This window comes from Chiloscyllium plagiosum, unplaced genomic scaffold (genome assembly GCF_037043375.1).
Source record: "Chiloscyllium plagiosum isolate Xiang-an unplaced genomic scaffold, Cpla_swu_hap1 HiC_scaffold_3, whole genome shotgun sequence".
NCBI lineage: Eukaryota > Metazoa > Chordata > Chondrichthyes > Orectolobiformes > Hemiscylliidae > Chiloscyllium > Chiloscyllium plagiosum.
The window spans coordinates 106,172,439-106,188,450 of NW_028270141.1; the positions used below are offsets into that span (position 1 = coordinate 106,172,439).

Consider the following 16,012-nt stretch of genomic DNA (forward strand, 5'->3'; position numbering starts at 1 on the left):
CTTTTGAGTCCTTCTGGGTTGTCATTTTCTATGTTGGAATTTGTTGCCAACCTGCTGTTGCCTCTGGAAGAATTTGTTTTATTCAGTTAAATGAATGCAATGTATCTATTCCCTAAAGAAGATAGTGGCATGAATATTGCAGTGGTATATTTTATTGTTCTTTTTATTTCTTAAATGGACATGACAGGATGTTTTAACAGTAATGTCATGCATATTCCTTAGCTTAGAGTTTCCACTTGGTTCCTTTGATTTTGTTTGTAACGTAATCCTCTTGATATTGAGGAATTTTGAGTACATATTGCAAGCAGAGCAATTCAAGCTTCTGTGATTATTTGCACTAATCTTAAAAACATCTCCCTAGAAGCAGATCCAAGTATAAAATTGTTGACACCCCTGCTAGGAAGGAATAATCATTGCTGAGAATTTCAACTAAATATCCTTGATTGTGGAACTTTGAGGACAGTCCATCTATTTAGCTCAAACGTTTCATTGCAAGGACATGAAAAGATATGCATTGAATGGGTTTGGATGTTTTTCCCTTCACTTACTAAATGTGTCACTGCTGTAACCCATTACTGCATTGAACCGGAAAATAGTTTTACATTCCTTAAAAGTTCCTCTCAGCACTTTAGAATCATGAGACTCACAGGTGGTGGGTGAGCATCGAGAATGTGACCAATCTCTTCTCAGATATTTCCACTGTGTTTCCAAATTCCCATTCATTTTGGAGAAGAGTATTTTTTAAAAAGTAAACCTATTTTTCAAGAAAAGGCTTTCAAATAATGCCCAATTAAATTAGCCCATGGCAAATTTTGCAAGTTTGAGTGAAACTTGAGAAAAATAACCACTTTTCAAAATGGATGCAGTTTTCAGCTGATGGTACTGATAGCAACGTGTTGGCATTTACTTCAGAAAATATGGATCAGGATATTAAACAGACACCACAGCCCATTTTCCCTCTGTGACCCCATTCAAGGCTTGAAAGTTGGCCAGAGCTTCTTTGGAGGTTGCGACGTCATAATTTCAGCTTGCAAGCCTACTTGAGATCCAGACTCCTGCTTTGGAAGCCTTGTCATAGCTTTCTCAGCTCCCATTATGCTGACAGCTGGAACATAAAGACAAGGATAAAAAGCCAACTGTATTTTGACCATTGCCAAGACATAATCAATTAGCGAATATGTTTCTAGGGTTTTAGTGATGATAGCATTTCAAACTTGGGATGGAAATTCAACACTGGAGCAGGAAGGGTGAGCTTCACTGATCTGTCCCTCTGCTATTATGAGAAAAGGAAGAGTCTTTTTTTTCTGTGTTGTAAGTCATCAGAATTCCCTTCCTCAAAGACTGTAGCTACAGAATCTTTCATTATTTGTAAGGCAGAGATAGACAGATTCTTGATTAAAAAGGATAAAGTAGCCATAGTCCCATCAGAGTGCTCTTTCATTAGAGAGCACTCATACTTCATTTGAGGGGAGAGATTGCGAATGTAGGTACCTTCAAGTTGATCGCAGCTAGTGTAGGAATTGAACCTGTGCTGTTGAAGTCTTTTTCACAAACCAACTGTCTAGCCAACTGAGCAAACCATCCTTCCAGGTTTTTTTGATTACAATGGTGATAAAAAATGTTCAGAGCCATGCAGGAATATAGGGTTGAGATTAAGATCAGATTAGTTGTGAATGGCAAAGTTGCTTATCCTTGTTTATATGATGGTTTGTAATAAAAACAAAACACACAGGAAATGTTCAAAGGTAATTGCGGTCATGTTGTAGATTCATACAGCATAGAAACAAATACTTTGGCCTAACTTGTCCAGGCCGACCACATTTCCAAACTAAACTAGCCCCATTTAGATTGGATTCCCTACAATATGGAACAGGCCCTTCAGCCCAACGAGTCCATACTAACCCTCCCAGACCCATTCCCCATGCACCTAATACTATGAGCAATTTAGTTTAGCCAACTCACCTGACCTGCACATCTTTAGATTGTGGGAGAAAACCCATACAGATAATGTGCAACCTCCACACAGTCAGTTGCCCAAGGCAGATATTAAACCTGGATCCCTAGTACTGTGAGGCAACAGTGCTGATCACTGAGCCACCATGCTACCCTTTGGCCCGTATCCCTCTAAACCTTTTCTATTTGTGTACCTGTCCAAATGTCTTTATAAATATTGTAACTGCACCTGCATTCACCACTTCCTCTGGCTGTTCATTCCACATACAAATCACCTTCTGTGTGAAAACATTGCCCCTCAGGTGCCTTTTAAACCTTTCTCCTCTTACCTTAATAATTATATTCTTTAGTTTTGAATTCTCCAATCCTCAGGAAAAGAGTCGACAGTGTGGTTCTGGAAAGGCACATCAGGTCAGGCAACATCCTAGGAGCAGGAAAGTCAACATTTCAGGAAAAAGCCCTTCATCAGGAATCCTAGGGAAAAGACCATAGCCATTCATCTTATCTATGCCCCTCATTATTTTATAAACCTCTTTTAGGTTACCTCTCAACCTCCTATGCTCCAGTGAAATAAGTCTCAGCTTATCCAGCCACTCCTTCTAACTCAAACCCTCCAGTCCTGGTAACATCCTTATAAATCTTTTCTGAACCCTCTCCAATTTAATAATATCCTTCCTATAGCAGGGTGACAAGAACTGTACATAATATTCCAAAAATGTCCTCATCAACCTTCTGTACAACCACAACATGACGTCCAACTCCTACACTCAATGGTCTGAGCAATGAAGCCAAATGCCTTCTCTACCCTGTCTACCTGTGACACCACTTTCAATAAACTATGGACTGGCACCCTTAGGTTTCTCTGTTATGTAACACTCAACTTCTTTCCTCTCCAAAGATGCTGCCTGCCATCCTGAATATTTCCATTGTGTTTTATTTTCATTTCCATTGTGTTTGGCTCTTGCTTGGGGTGGCATGGTGGCTCAGTGGTTAACACTGCTACTTCAGAGCACAAGAGACCTAGGTTCAAATCCTGCCTTGGGCAGCTATCTGTGTGGAACTTGCACATTCTCCCCATATCTGTGTGGGTTTCCTCCCACAGTCCAAAGATGTGTGGGTCAGGTGAATTGGCCATGCTAAATTGCCCACAGTGTTAGGTGGCTTGTCAGGGTAAATATAGGGGTCTGGGTGAGTTGGTGTGGACTTGTTGGGCTGAAGGGCCGGTTTCCATACTGTAGGGAATCTAATCTAATTTTAGATTTCTACCATCTGTTGTATTTCATTTTGTTTTGATGGGAAGGCTTGGGTGATGTTGTGGGTGATTGTGGTAGTGATTGGACTCAGCCCTCTAGTCTGTACTGAGGAGCAAACTGTCTCAGCTGTAATCGTTTTGCAACAGCTGAGATATTATTAGACATACTTACAAAGTTTCACTCTAATTCATAGCCACTTAAAACACACCCATTGTTCCTATTCTACCACTGATGACCAACCACAGAAAATGTGTGGTTCCCTCACAATGTGCCTCCCATCTGACCTGTTAGTTTGCCCTATCTACCCCTATAGTCTTTGGAGTTCGCTTTACTCTTGATCATTGGATGATCTTTTACAGATAATGGCTGGGATGAGCCTGCCAAATGAATTGAAAAACAAATGCTTAGGGATAAATGAAGTGGGTGTAGTGGATGTGGGGGCGATTGCTTCTTGTGTCTATGTTCTAGAACATTCTCCATCCCAACAAAGACTTTTCCTTTTATCCCTAGCTCATGGATACCTGGTGCTGGAACGCAGGTACAAAATGTGGGAGATTGAGTACTCTCCCTGCTACCCTTTCCTTGAACAGTCCACATCATCACCCCAGAAAAAAAACACAGTAATTATCACTAAACCAGACAGGAGCCAGACTAAAATTTTAATTTATTAATTGAACATAAATGCAAAGTAAATGCAAGTCTGAACAAGAAAACAAATTATCAAGTGAAATGCTGTACAAATCCACACTGAACAATTATACATCATAAACAAATGCTTATGAGTTGAACTCAGTCAAGTTACTGACGGATCGTGGTTGCTGAGGAGCCTGGAGTGTTGATGCCAATAACAATTGTTGTATAATTAATGAGGTCTTGAAAATTGACAAACTCAACAGTACGAGTGTTGACAGAATGAGGCAGGTGTTAGATGGAAAATGAACAGCTGAATGTGTTGTTGATAATGAAGGTGTTTGTTCTGCTTGGACCTAAAGGCAAGGCAAAATCATACCATGAAATTGGGAAAGAAATCGCCACACTCATGTCTGAAGAGGTGACTGTTATGGACATGTTGTCTATCTATGATGCCAAAACATGTCCCTGGGAGCTGTGCCTTAATAGAGTGTGTAACAAAGATCCATTGGACTTGCTCCTAGATGGTCTGATGAGGAAGGATTGGTTAGAATAAGGAGATTGAGATGAGTGAGTTTGAGTGATGTTACTGAGGTGGAATTAGACAATATCATCGAGGTCGCAAACATGAGGGTGGGAGTTCATCTTGGGAGCAAATGTATCACTGGGGTGGGAACAGACTGTCTTAATCTCTGATGAAGGGCTTTTGCCCAAAATGTCGATTTTCCTACTCCTCAGATGTTGCCTGACCTGCTGTGCTTTTCCAGCACCACTCTAATCTAAACTCTGACCTCCAGTATCTGTAGTCCTCACTTTTGCCCTGTCTTAATCTCAGATTGTTCAAAGATTCATGGTCAATGAAGTGTTGATATATCACAATGATGAGAAAGGCACAGCATAAATATAAAACCTCTTTATTTGAAGACTTTCAGGCTTTGGAGAAACAGCAGCCATGATGAACTCTGTCGTAATTAGAATCTAAATCTTTCCATCTCTGGAGCGCTGGAGGCAGGCGTGTGACCAAAGATGAGGGTCAGATTCTCAAACAGTCCCAATGCATTGACCTCCATGGGGAATGCCCAGGTACTTGCAACTCCCAATTCTGGTTTATTTAGCTGAAGTTGGAATGTGTGGTACTGGAGGAGTGTGGAGATTTTGGATGTTGGAAACACAGGGCCCCTTGAGTATATGAATAGGAAGAGTTTGGAGGGATATGGGCTGGGTGCTGGCAGGCAGGACTAGATTGGTTTGGGATATCTGGTCAACATGGATGGGTTGGACCGAAGGGTGTGTCTCCATGCTGTACATCTCTATAACTCTATGACTCTGTCTGCAACTTTGAGTCAGAGATTGCAGGCAGATCTGACTAATGTTCCTGAATTGATATCCAGGAACCATTAGACCAAATTTAGGGTGACACAGTAGCTCAATGGTTAGCACTGCTGCCCTCACAGTGCCAGAGACCAAGGCTCGATTCTACCACTGGGTGACTGCCTGTTTGGAGTTTGCACATTCTCCCCATGTCTGTGTGGGTTTCCTCCCACAGTCCAAAGATATGCAGGTTAGGTGAATTAGCTGTGCTAACTTGCCCATAATGTTCAGGGATGTGTAGGTTAGGTGCATTAGTCAGGGGTAAATGCAGAGTAATAGGATAAGGGAATGGGTCTGGGTGGGTTACTCTTCAGAGGGTCGGTGTGGACATGTTAGGCTAAATGGCTTGTTTCACAGGAATTCCTTTGTTGCAATGAGGTGATTTACACAAAATTTGGCAATTCTGACATTGGTTACAAAATTGCATGTTTAATATTCCATTCTCCAATGTTTATATTAAATATTCATCATAGGGAAACATGAAATTTGTCTCTGATTTGATTTTGGATGGTATTAATTAAATTTATGAAAAGAGAACACAATGAAATTGAATGGTGTATTTGCTAAAGATTGCTGCAGACTTCATATCTGTCAACAAAATTTGCACTGAATTAAAATTCGATTGTCAAAACCAGTTTTTTCTATTTACAGTGTTAGTAGATCTGTCAATAGAGAGTCATTTTGATGCAAATGCATAACAAAATTCCCCTGTGAAATTAATTAAATCGATACGATATTTTAAATGCCAAAAAAATCCTATGTTAGACTAATTCAAAAATATTCTTGCATTTTGAATTGGAACTCTCAATTAAACCATTCCATACATTGATTGACTTTAATTTAAAATGTAGGATCTACAATAATAAAGTTTGTATCATATAAAAGAAACAAATCATTGATCATGTACGCATTTCTACTGGAATTATCATACACTCAGTACCTCATATAATGAGACAATGCATATTATACAATTCCTAATCTGACAAGGTTAAATATCACACAATACCAGGTTATAGTCCAACAGGTTTAATTGGAAGCAATAGCTTTCGGAGCAACGCTCCTTCAGCAGGTGGTTGTGCTCTGAAAGCTAGTGCTTCCAATTAAACATGTTGGACTATAACCTGGTGTTATTTGATTTTTTAACTTTGTACACTCCATTCAAACTCTGGCATCTCCAAATCATAATCTGACAAAATGTATTTGCAACTGAACAGGCATCCAGGTGTCGGCATTCTAGGTTGTGCTAGTTAGAGATGTGAACTATAATTGATGTGAACCCCTAGCACATTTTTCAACTACATCATTATGTCAAAACAAAACTAAAGAAAATATTCCTTTGCAGCATAAAATGAAGGTACAGACTTGATGGGTCGAAGGGCCTCCCTATACTGTATGGTTCTATAAATGATTTGACATGTCTTCTATCTAATTAAAAGGAGTCTGTGCAATTCCATCGTTCACTTAATAGTTGATGCAGATGAAAATCATCTATTATATGACAGCTAAAGTGCTTCCAGAACAAATATGGTTTCCTGAATAATTCCTGGATTTTTTTTTGAAGACGAAAGGTCTCTGCTACCTTGGCTTCCAGAAATGTCCTGATGTGATTTATTTGGGGAACACAGAGAGAGAGCAACAACATACCCGTTCAGTTGCTGATTCGTTCTCCATTTTGGATCTCTCTTGAGCCTTTAGTGACTCTAACGGTCTCGACACATCTTGCATCTTATGCTGCACTATACCACTTGTAAAGAACAAGATGCCTCACACTTAAGCAAACATCCTATTTCCTGCACCACCATTCACACAGTGTTTTTCCACACCCAATTTGTCACAGCAGCACTAGGGGATATCTCAGCTGCTGCTGTCTTTCAGGCTAAGGCAAAGCAGAAGAACCTATTGAGTGGGGATAGAACTTTTAAAGATAAATAAAGATCAATAAAATGTGACTATTGGCACAAATGAATTAAATTGTGTATTCACTGTATCTCATTAGAATCTGGCCCATAACAATATACCCACATCTAATACAAGGAGCATCTGAGTCACGGTAGAGCTTCTATTTGAATTGCTGTGACAAAATTGAAAGCCATAGAATCATAGAGATGTAAGCACAGAAACAGACCCTTGAGTCCAACTTGTCCATGCTGACCAGATATCCTAAATTAATCTAGCCCCATTTGCCTCATCCAGCCTCATCCAGCCTCATCCAGATGCTTTTTAAATGCTGTAATTGTACTCGCCTCCACCACTCCTTCTGGCAGTTCATTCCCTGCACACCCCACCCTTTGTGCGAAAAAGTTGCCCCTTAGGTCCCTTTTAAATCTTTCCCCTCTCACTGTTAATGTATGCCCTCTAGTTCTGGACTCCCCAACTCTAGGAAAAATACCTCGTGTATTTGCCCTATCCATTCCCCTCTTGATTTTATAAACCTCTATAGGGTCACCCCTCAGTCTCTGACCTGCCGGGGAAAATAGATTCAGCCTATAGTCTCTCACTATAGCTCAAATCCTCCAACCCTGACAACATCTTTGTAATTCGTTTCTGAACCCTTTGAAGTTTCACAACATCCTTTCTATATCAGGGAGACCAGAATTGGACACAATATTCCACAAGTAGCTGTAACTAATGTCCCGCACAGCTGGAACTTGACCTCCCAATCTTATACTCAATGCACTGATCAATAAAGACAAGTTTACCACATACCTTCTTCACTATCTTTTCTACCTGCTACTCTACTTTCAAGGACCTATCAACCTGCACTCCAAGGTCTCTTTGTTCAGCAACACTCCCTAGGACCTCCCCATTAAGTGTATTGTTCATGCCTAGATTTGCCTTACCAAGCTTTCAAAGCCCTTCTTTTTGGCATCTTCATTGTGTCAAATTGAATGTCTCCAGTTTTGTCCAAAGTTCACAGTTTAACTGAGGGGCAGCAGGAAACCAAGTGACATACATGTAACTTGAATTTAAACAAACAATGCAGAAAGACATCAGATTGATGCCTAATCCTCTACAAATGCCGCAATCTTAATCTCAGGTTCCCAAACCTGTTTATTCCATGCAGCCATGGACTGGATTTAGACCAGTGGTGAAGAGGTCCATACCAAGAGACAAGGCAAGGATTCCACGTGTGGGACTGGAGACAGGGGGTGAGAGAGGTTAAAACCATCCCTAAGGTGGGTTCCCCTTGGCCTCCAGCATTCCCATCCTCCTCACTGGCACCTCTCTTCCTTTTACCACATCGCACACACTCCTTCCTCTCTCCAGGGATAGCAGTGGCGGTCTCAGGTGAAGGGGCAGTGCAATACTGGCTGTAGCTACTACTCCTGGTATGGAGATCTGCCAGTGTCTCTTTGGTCAGGAGCTCTCTGAGGTGGGTCTTCCTGATGAGAGTAAATCTATATTGGACTCTCCCTATGGCCTTCACATTCTTCCTATAGTGCGTAGGTCAAAGATACAACCAATACTTCAACTGTGTTCTTAAATTTTATATATCACCATCATATAGCAACTTTTATATTCTATATTGAGCTAGAAAGGAAAAGGCACTCAAATTAAAGTGGACAGATGAAGATCTGAGATAGTACTCAAAGGGGTAAGAACTACGGTAGATATTTTTGAATGTTTTTGAATTTCAGATGCTAGCTTTGAATCTTGCTCACCACAACTGCAGATTGAAAAAACCCTCACAACTTGCCATGGAAAACCTTTGGGTCAGCCTTCCCAATTTGCACTAATGGTCCTTGTGTAAACCATGAAGGAATTAGTGGTTTAAGGGTTCAGAAGAGATTTACCAGCCTGTTTCTGGGAATGGAAGGTTTGATTTATAAGGAGAGGCTGGATAGACAGGGACATTTTTTGCTGGAGTTTAGGAGGTTGAGTGGTGACCTTGTAGAAGTTTATAAAATAATTAGGGGCATAGGTAAGGTGAATGGCAGATATCTTTCCCTTAGGGTGGGGTATTTCAAAACTAGGGGGCCTATTTTTAAGGTGAGAGGAGAAAGAATTAAAAAAAACATGGGGGCAATTATTTTACACAGAGTGGTTTGTGAGTGGAATGAATTTCCAGAGGAAGTGGTGGATGCACGCACAGCTATAAAGTAATTTAGGTAAGTACATGAATAAGAAATGTTTGGAGGGATATGGGCTAACCACAGGCAGATGGGACTAGTTTAGTTTGGGATTATAGACAAAAGTAAGGACTGGGCCTCCTCCACTGCCGCTCCCTCACCACCTGACGCCTGGAGGAAGAACGACTCATCTTCCACTTCGGAACACTTCAACCCCAGGGCATCAATGTGGACTTCACCAGTTTCCTCATTTCCCCTCCCCCCCACTTTACCCCAGTTCCAACCAGCTCAGCACCGTCCCCGTGACCTGTCCTACCTGTCAATCTCCCTTCCCACCTATCCATTCCATCCTCCCCTCTGACCTATCACCTCCATCCCCACCCCCATCCACCTATTGTACTCTTTGCTACCTTCTCCCCAGCTGCCGCCCCTGCACCCCCTTTAATTCTTCACCCTGGAGGCTTCCTGCCTCTATTCCTGATTAAGAGCTTTCGCCTGATTCATTGATTTTCCTGTTCCTCGGATGCTGCCTGACCTGCTGTGCTTTTCCAGCACAACTCTGATCTAAACTCTAGTGTGGGATTATGATCAGCGTGGACTGGTTGGACTGAATGATCTGTTTCCGTGCTATATGGCTTGACGACTAATTGGTTTTCCTCCTCGTCTACTTTGAATTCCTTATTTGAGCCTCAATCACTTCTTGACTTGACCATTGCACTACAGTCTGCACTTTCACATTCTACCCTCTGATTTTAGATGATTCAAAGCTCAGTACATAATGTCACACCAATTCCCATTCTGCTCTCAGTCCTGGGTTTGCTGATCTGTATTGGCTCCAGGGCAAGCAAGGTTTTGTATTTAAATTTCACATTCTTGTTTGAATATCTCCATGTCCTCACCCTTCCTATTTCTTTAATTTCCTCCAGGCCCACAACCCACTGAGATATCTGTACTCCTGTAATTTTGGCCTGTCATGCATTTTCTCCACTATTTGTGACCAAGCATTAAGATGCCTATGCCCAAGATTTGGAATTGCCTCTGTATACTTCTCTGCCTTACTGCCTCACTGGTCTCATTTAAAATGTTATCCAAAATGTACATCTCTATTTAAGCTTTTAGTCATCTATCCTAAAATCTTCTTTTACGGCTCAGTCTCAATTAATTTTATTATGTGAAATTCCTCGGAATATTTTGTTATGTTTAAGGTGTTCATGAATATAAGTTGTTGCTGTTGAGACAATTAGAAACTTTAAGGCCTTGAAATGCTGCAGGCAAAACTGATAAGATTGCTTCTCAGTGTTCAATTATATGTAAATCTCAATTGAAAGTCTCTCTTAAAATCTCTTCCACCTCTCCACCCTCTTTTAAAACTTGTCTTGAAAACTCATCTCTTTGAAAAATAATGGGATAGAGAGAGGTCAAGTGAGTGGGCAAAAACATGGTAGATGGAGTTTAATGTATGAATGTATGAGGTGATGCATTTGGGTGAAAGAATCAATAGGCAGGGAGGGAGGGAGGCTCCTATAAAGTACAATACAGAGAGATGCGAGTGTTCATTCAGATGCAACAAGTAATTAAGGAGATAAAAGGAATTTTGATTTTTATGGGTTAGGCTGTAGGAGTTTAAAACAGGGTACAACTGTACAGGTGTTTGTAAGGCTGCATGTGGAATGCAAAGTAGAATTTTGGGCCCTGTATTTAAGAAAGGTTATACAGTCAACTTTGTTTGAACTGGCCCTCTCGATAAACCAGCAAAAATTATTCACCTCAAAAACCAGACATTTGCTGTATTATTGCAATGTCCGAGTAGTCGGCTGAGGGTGCAAGTGAGAAGATTCTACCGGTAAGTTTTATTTGAGGCAAAGTTGCATTATTATTTAAGTCAATGTATAGCAGTGATGTGTATACCTCCTGCATCATGTCTCTAATACTTAGTGCGTGATTATCGGGATCTCTTGATTATCTGGAATATATGATCAACTGGTGCACTCCTTGTCCCATAGGGGCTGGTTAACAAAAGGTTTGCTGCACTGGTATTGGAAGTTGCTCAAAAGAGTCTCACTAGATTAATTCCTACAATGAAAGTGCAGAATTATCAAGGACAGCTAAACAGAATAAATCTTTATTCAATAACATTTAAAAGAATAAGCATTACAACCTTATTGAAACATGGAAGATTCTGAGAGGGAATGACAGGGTAAATGTTGAGAAGATGTTTCTGTTAGTGAGGGAATCTTGAACTAGGGGTCACAGGGACACTTATTTAAAACTGAGAGGTGATGGAATTTCTTTTCCCAGGAACAGCGTTCCCTCAAATTTGCTTACCAACTGCACGGGCTCTCCAGGATCCAAGCATGGCTTCTGAAATTGGATGTCAATTGTAAGGGTCAGGATGCCACCACCGATCGTTGTGTGTGGAACATCAGAGCAGCAGCCTGTAAGCGGCTTGGAGGGAGTGTTGCACACAAAACAGAGAATGTCTGGAATTCTCTTCCGCAGAGAATTGTGGAGATTGGATCACTGAACGTAATTACAAAGAAAGTAGAGTTTTGAAAGATGAGGGGATTGTGGGCAATAAGGAGCTGGTAAAAGGAGAGGTGACACTTGGTTGTGATCTTATTGAATGGTGGGTCAGGCTTGAGGGGCTGCTCCCACTTCTCAATATTTTGATCCAGTGCCTTAACACTGCTTTATGTATTACAACACTTTTCTGCAGGTTCTTGGGAGGTTTTATTTCATTAAGTACTCTCCACAAATATGTATTGTCATTAAAATATGACAGTACAAAGTTTAGCGAGGTGTCTTGTGGTAGAGGCCCTACCTCTAGGCCAGGGTATCTGGATTCAAGTCCCGACTGCACTAGAGGTGTGTCATAGAAGTTTGAGCAGGTTGACGAAAATAACTATAACTTGTTACTGTATTATTTCCGAATTTCTTTTCTCTGTTCTGTAGATCCAGCTTCAAGTTATTGAGGAGCCATGAGCTGGGGTTTACTCCGTGATGTTTTGAGTGGAGTGAATAAATACTCCACCGTTGTGGGGAGAATCTGGTTGAGTGTTATGTTCATATTCCGAGTCCTTATCTATGTGGTGGCTGCAGAACGTGTCTGGAATGATGAACAGAAGGAGTTTACCTGCAACTCGAGGCAAGTTGGTTGTGAGAATGTATGTTTCGACCACTTCTTTCCAGTGTCACATGCAAGACTTTGGGCACTGCAACTTATCTTAGTTTCCACCCCTTCTCTTCTGGTTGTCATGCATGTAGGTTACAGGGAACACCGCGAGAAGAAGTACAAAAAAAAGCTGTATAAAGACAAAGGGAACATAGATGGGGGCCTATGGTGGACCTATTTCTTCAGCCTGGTGTTCAAAACAGGAGTTGAGTTCACCTTCCTGTTTGTGCTGGCATGGATGTACGAAGGGTTTATTATTCCTCACCTTTTAAAGTGTGAGATCAAGCCTTGCCCCAATGTGGTGGATTGTTTTGTTAGTCGGCCAACAGAAAAGACCATCTTCCTCTACTGCATGGTGGTCTCCTCAGTTGTGTGCATATTGCTAAACATCTGTGAGATGACCTACCTCATCATAAAACACTGCAGAAACATCTGTGAAAAAAGATCTATCAAACAGGCAAAGCGGTTGAAATGTGGATGTGATTCTTCAGAATTGAATCAAGCTCAACGAAAAGGACTTAGAAACGGCACCCTGAGGTCTTCTGTAAGTATGTGCACATTGTAAAAACCAGAGAAACAGCAGTACAATCTCTGAAAGCTGGTTTTCGAAGAGAGGCTCCAGTGGGCAGTTACCCGCTATTTAAAGAAATAAACAAGCATGGATTATTGCATTAACACAGACAGAGAATGCTGGAGAAACTCAACAGGTCTGGCAGCATCTGTGGAGAGAGAAAGAGAGTTAACGTTTCAAGTCTAAAAACGCTTCTTCAGAATTTCAGAGTCATATTGGACTTGAAACGTTAGCACTGTTTTTATCTCTGCACACATTCTGCCAAACCTGCTGAACTTCTCCAGCACTTTCTACTTGTATTTCAGGTCTCCAGCTTCCACAATATATTGCTTTTAATTGACTTCTGGAGGTACTGCCTAGGATTCTTTACCGGCTCATCGAAGGATTAAAAACAAATCCTGAAGAGATTGTGGTGTATAGAATACTAAATTTAACATGATTTAATTATATTTAATTCAAAGCCAAGCTTTGTACAATTGAGTGCAGGACACCTGCATAAGGCTGCATTTCGGTTTCCAATATATTCTGGGATTGCTTTACCTTCATAACTTTCTAGTTTTTCTTCAATATATAATCCCGAAGCCTCCCCCATTCCAAAGTCCCTCCAGTCTTCTGCTTTCTGTTCTTGACGTTATATGTTACACTGCAACGTTCCCACTTGCCTTATGTCCATGTCCTTTTCTTAGTAGGTTGTTGCTCCTGATAGCCACATTTCTGTTCCTAGGTATCACACTCAGTTGCAGAAGGTCTCACATTCTATTTCACATGAGTTATACAGTATTCTCAGGGATCACACCCTGCTCCTAATGGCGACAAGTTCTCTGGTCTCAGATGTTTTACCCTCTTTCCAATTTGCTCCTCAGGGTGACATTCTATGCTCCTGAGTGTCACAAACTCTGTTGTTCACACCCTGTTTCCAAGAGGTCAGTTTCTGTTCCCAGGAATTACATTCTATGCTCCTGTTGATCATTGTCTGCACCTTGCCAATTTGTCAGTTCTCAACTTCAAATCTTTCTCTTCTCCGTCTGCAGAGTGCTCCCAAACCATTCTCCAATTTTTCCGAAAATTCTGCCCTGGACACACTTAACTCCAAAAAGCAATCCCCAATAGATTCTCTCCCAGACTTCCAGGTGCTTCCAGCCACTCACTACTGCCCTATTTAACAGAATGCTTTCCAATACTCAGTTACCTGAAAGCGGTAAAGATAGAACTGGTGATTTTTTTTTTGAGCACTACATGACCTTTCAGCTATGAAAACATTCACAATAAGTGAACATGTTTTAATTACAGATTTCTAATTGTCACCGTGATGAAGGAGAAACAACCTAGGGCACAACAGCTTTCTTTATAAAACTGATTTTTATAAATGATTTTTACAGTTGAATGCTTAATATGCTTCACCCAAATTCCATTTTAATTAGAATTTTAAATTTGATTGGTTAATGCCATTACAAAACTAGTATTGACAGAAATGTAGCGAGGGTTATTTTTATTTGACCTTCACTTGTTAAAGGTTAGCCTTAAAATGTTGGTTAATGATCATCAAGCATCATTGTTACTGATTTAAATCTAAAGCTTAATTCACTGATAAAATTAGAAGATCTGACAAAACAGTGGAGATGAGTATGATCGAAATCCATGTGCGGTACTGAGAGGAGTCTATTTTCATTGTGAATGTAATGCCATGAAAGCTTTGCATTCTGATGCTCCAAACCTGGTTTGACAGGTCTAACAAGCAACTATACATTGCACATGCTCAGTTCACATATTTCCATTCATACCATTTGTGCCTGTGGGTGTCAGTTGTGGCTTAGGATACTTTGTTTTTTTTCTCATCATCGTTTTTTCCTAGTGCAAACTAACAAATTGCTGGATTTATTGAATTATTCAACAATCACTACTCAAACTCATACTCTTTGGATTATTACAACTGCTAAACTATTTCTGTTCATCATCATTATTTCAAATGTTGTGGACTCGATGTTTGTTTTGATATTTCATATGTCAATTCTGAGACGATATTTTATATTTGGAAAGACATATGTGATTTCAATATTTTACTTAATTACGCTTCTGTGAAGTACTTTGTAACTACTGTATCTATTTAAAGGCAGTATGTAAATGCAAGTTGCTGCTGGCACAATATACTCACTCTAACAGACTCTGTCTTGAAGAAAATAAATAAACTTGTTAAATATACTTCTTAATTCATTTATTGTTCATTTTGGTCGTTATAAACACTTGATCGTTTTGACTGGGATTTTCAACAAGTAAAAACATTCAGCTGGTTCCATTCTAAAACAGATATGGAAATGTGTTGCTGGAAAAGCGCAGCAGGTCAGGCAGCATCTAGGGAACAGGAGAATCGACGTTTCGGGCATTAGCCCTTCTTCCTGAAGAAGGGCTAATGCCCGAAACGTCGATTCTCCTGTTCCCTAGATGCTGCCTGACCTGCTGCGCTTTTCCAGCAACACATTTCCATCTCTGATCTCCAGCATCTGCAGACCTCACTTTCTCCATTCTAAAACACAAATGTTCTAATGTTTGATACCAAATGATCTGACTTAATGATCTTTCAGAATTCATTTTCCTCATGCTATTATATCTATAAAGTTTATCCAATCCACTTGAGAAACTGGAATGCTTTTGAGGACATATTATTCTTCCAAAAAAGGTTTGTTCAAAATCTAATTTTAATTTATTGACTGTTCCTTTAACTTAGTGCATAGCAGTTTAAAGAAGGATTATATGTGGGTGCGGCATACTAAGCTTAGTCTAATACAGCGTTTGAAGTTTAGTTGGTTTCGATATGGAGAGGGTATAAATTTAAACTTAATGCTATCATGCGACTGCTTCTGCTTTAAAGAAAAGGAATAGAGACATAGCACAAAATGCAAAAGTCCTAGTTCCTCTTTTGTAGAATATAAAGAAGAACAACCCAGGTTGAAATTAAGTTGTTTGGACAGCTTAGCGGAAATGGGAACTGACCAGT

General features: G+C 40.4%; 1 protein-coding gene across 1 annotated transcript in view; it reads left to right on the plus strand.

Moving 5' to 3' along the window:
• The window catches only part of gjb7 (gap junction protein beta 7), a 31,223-nt gene extending 16,004 nt beyond the window's left edge, over positions 1–15,219 (plus strand). Inside the window, exon 3 of the mRNA XM_043686943.2 lies at positions 12,230–15,219. Coding sequence (XP_043542878.2) covers positions 12,256–13,014 — 759 coding nt within the window. The 5' untranslated portion in view covers positions 12,230–12,255 and the 3' untranslated portion in view covers positions 13,015–15,219. The remainder of the gene's footprint in view (positions 1–12,229) is intronic.
• The last annotated feature ends 793 nt before the right edge of the window (positions 15,220–16,012 follow it).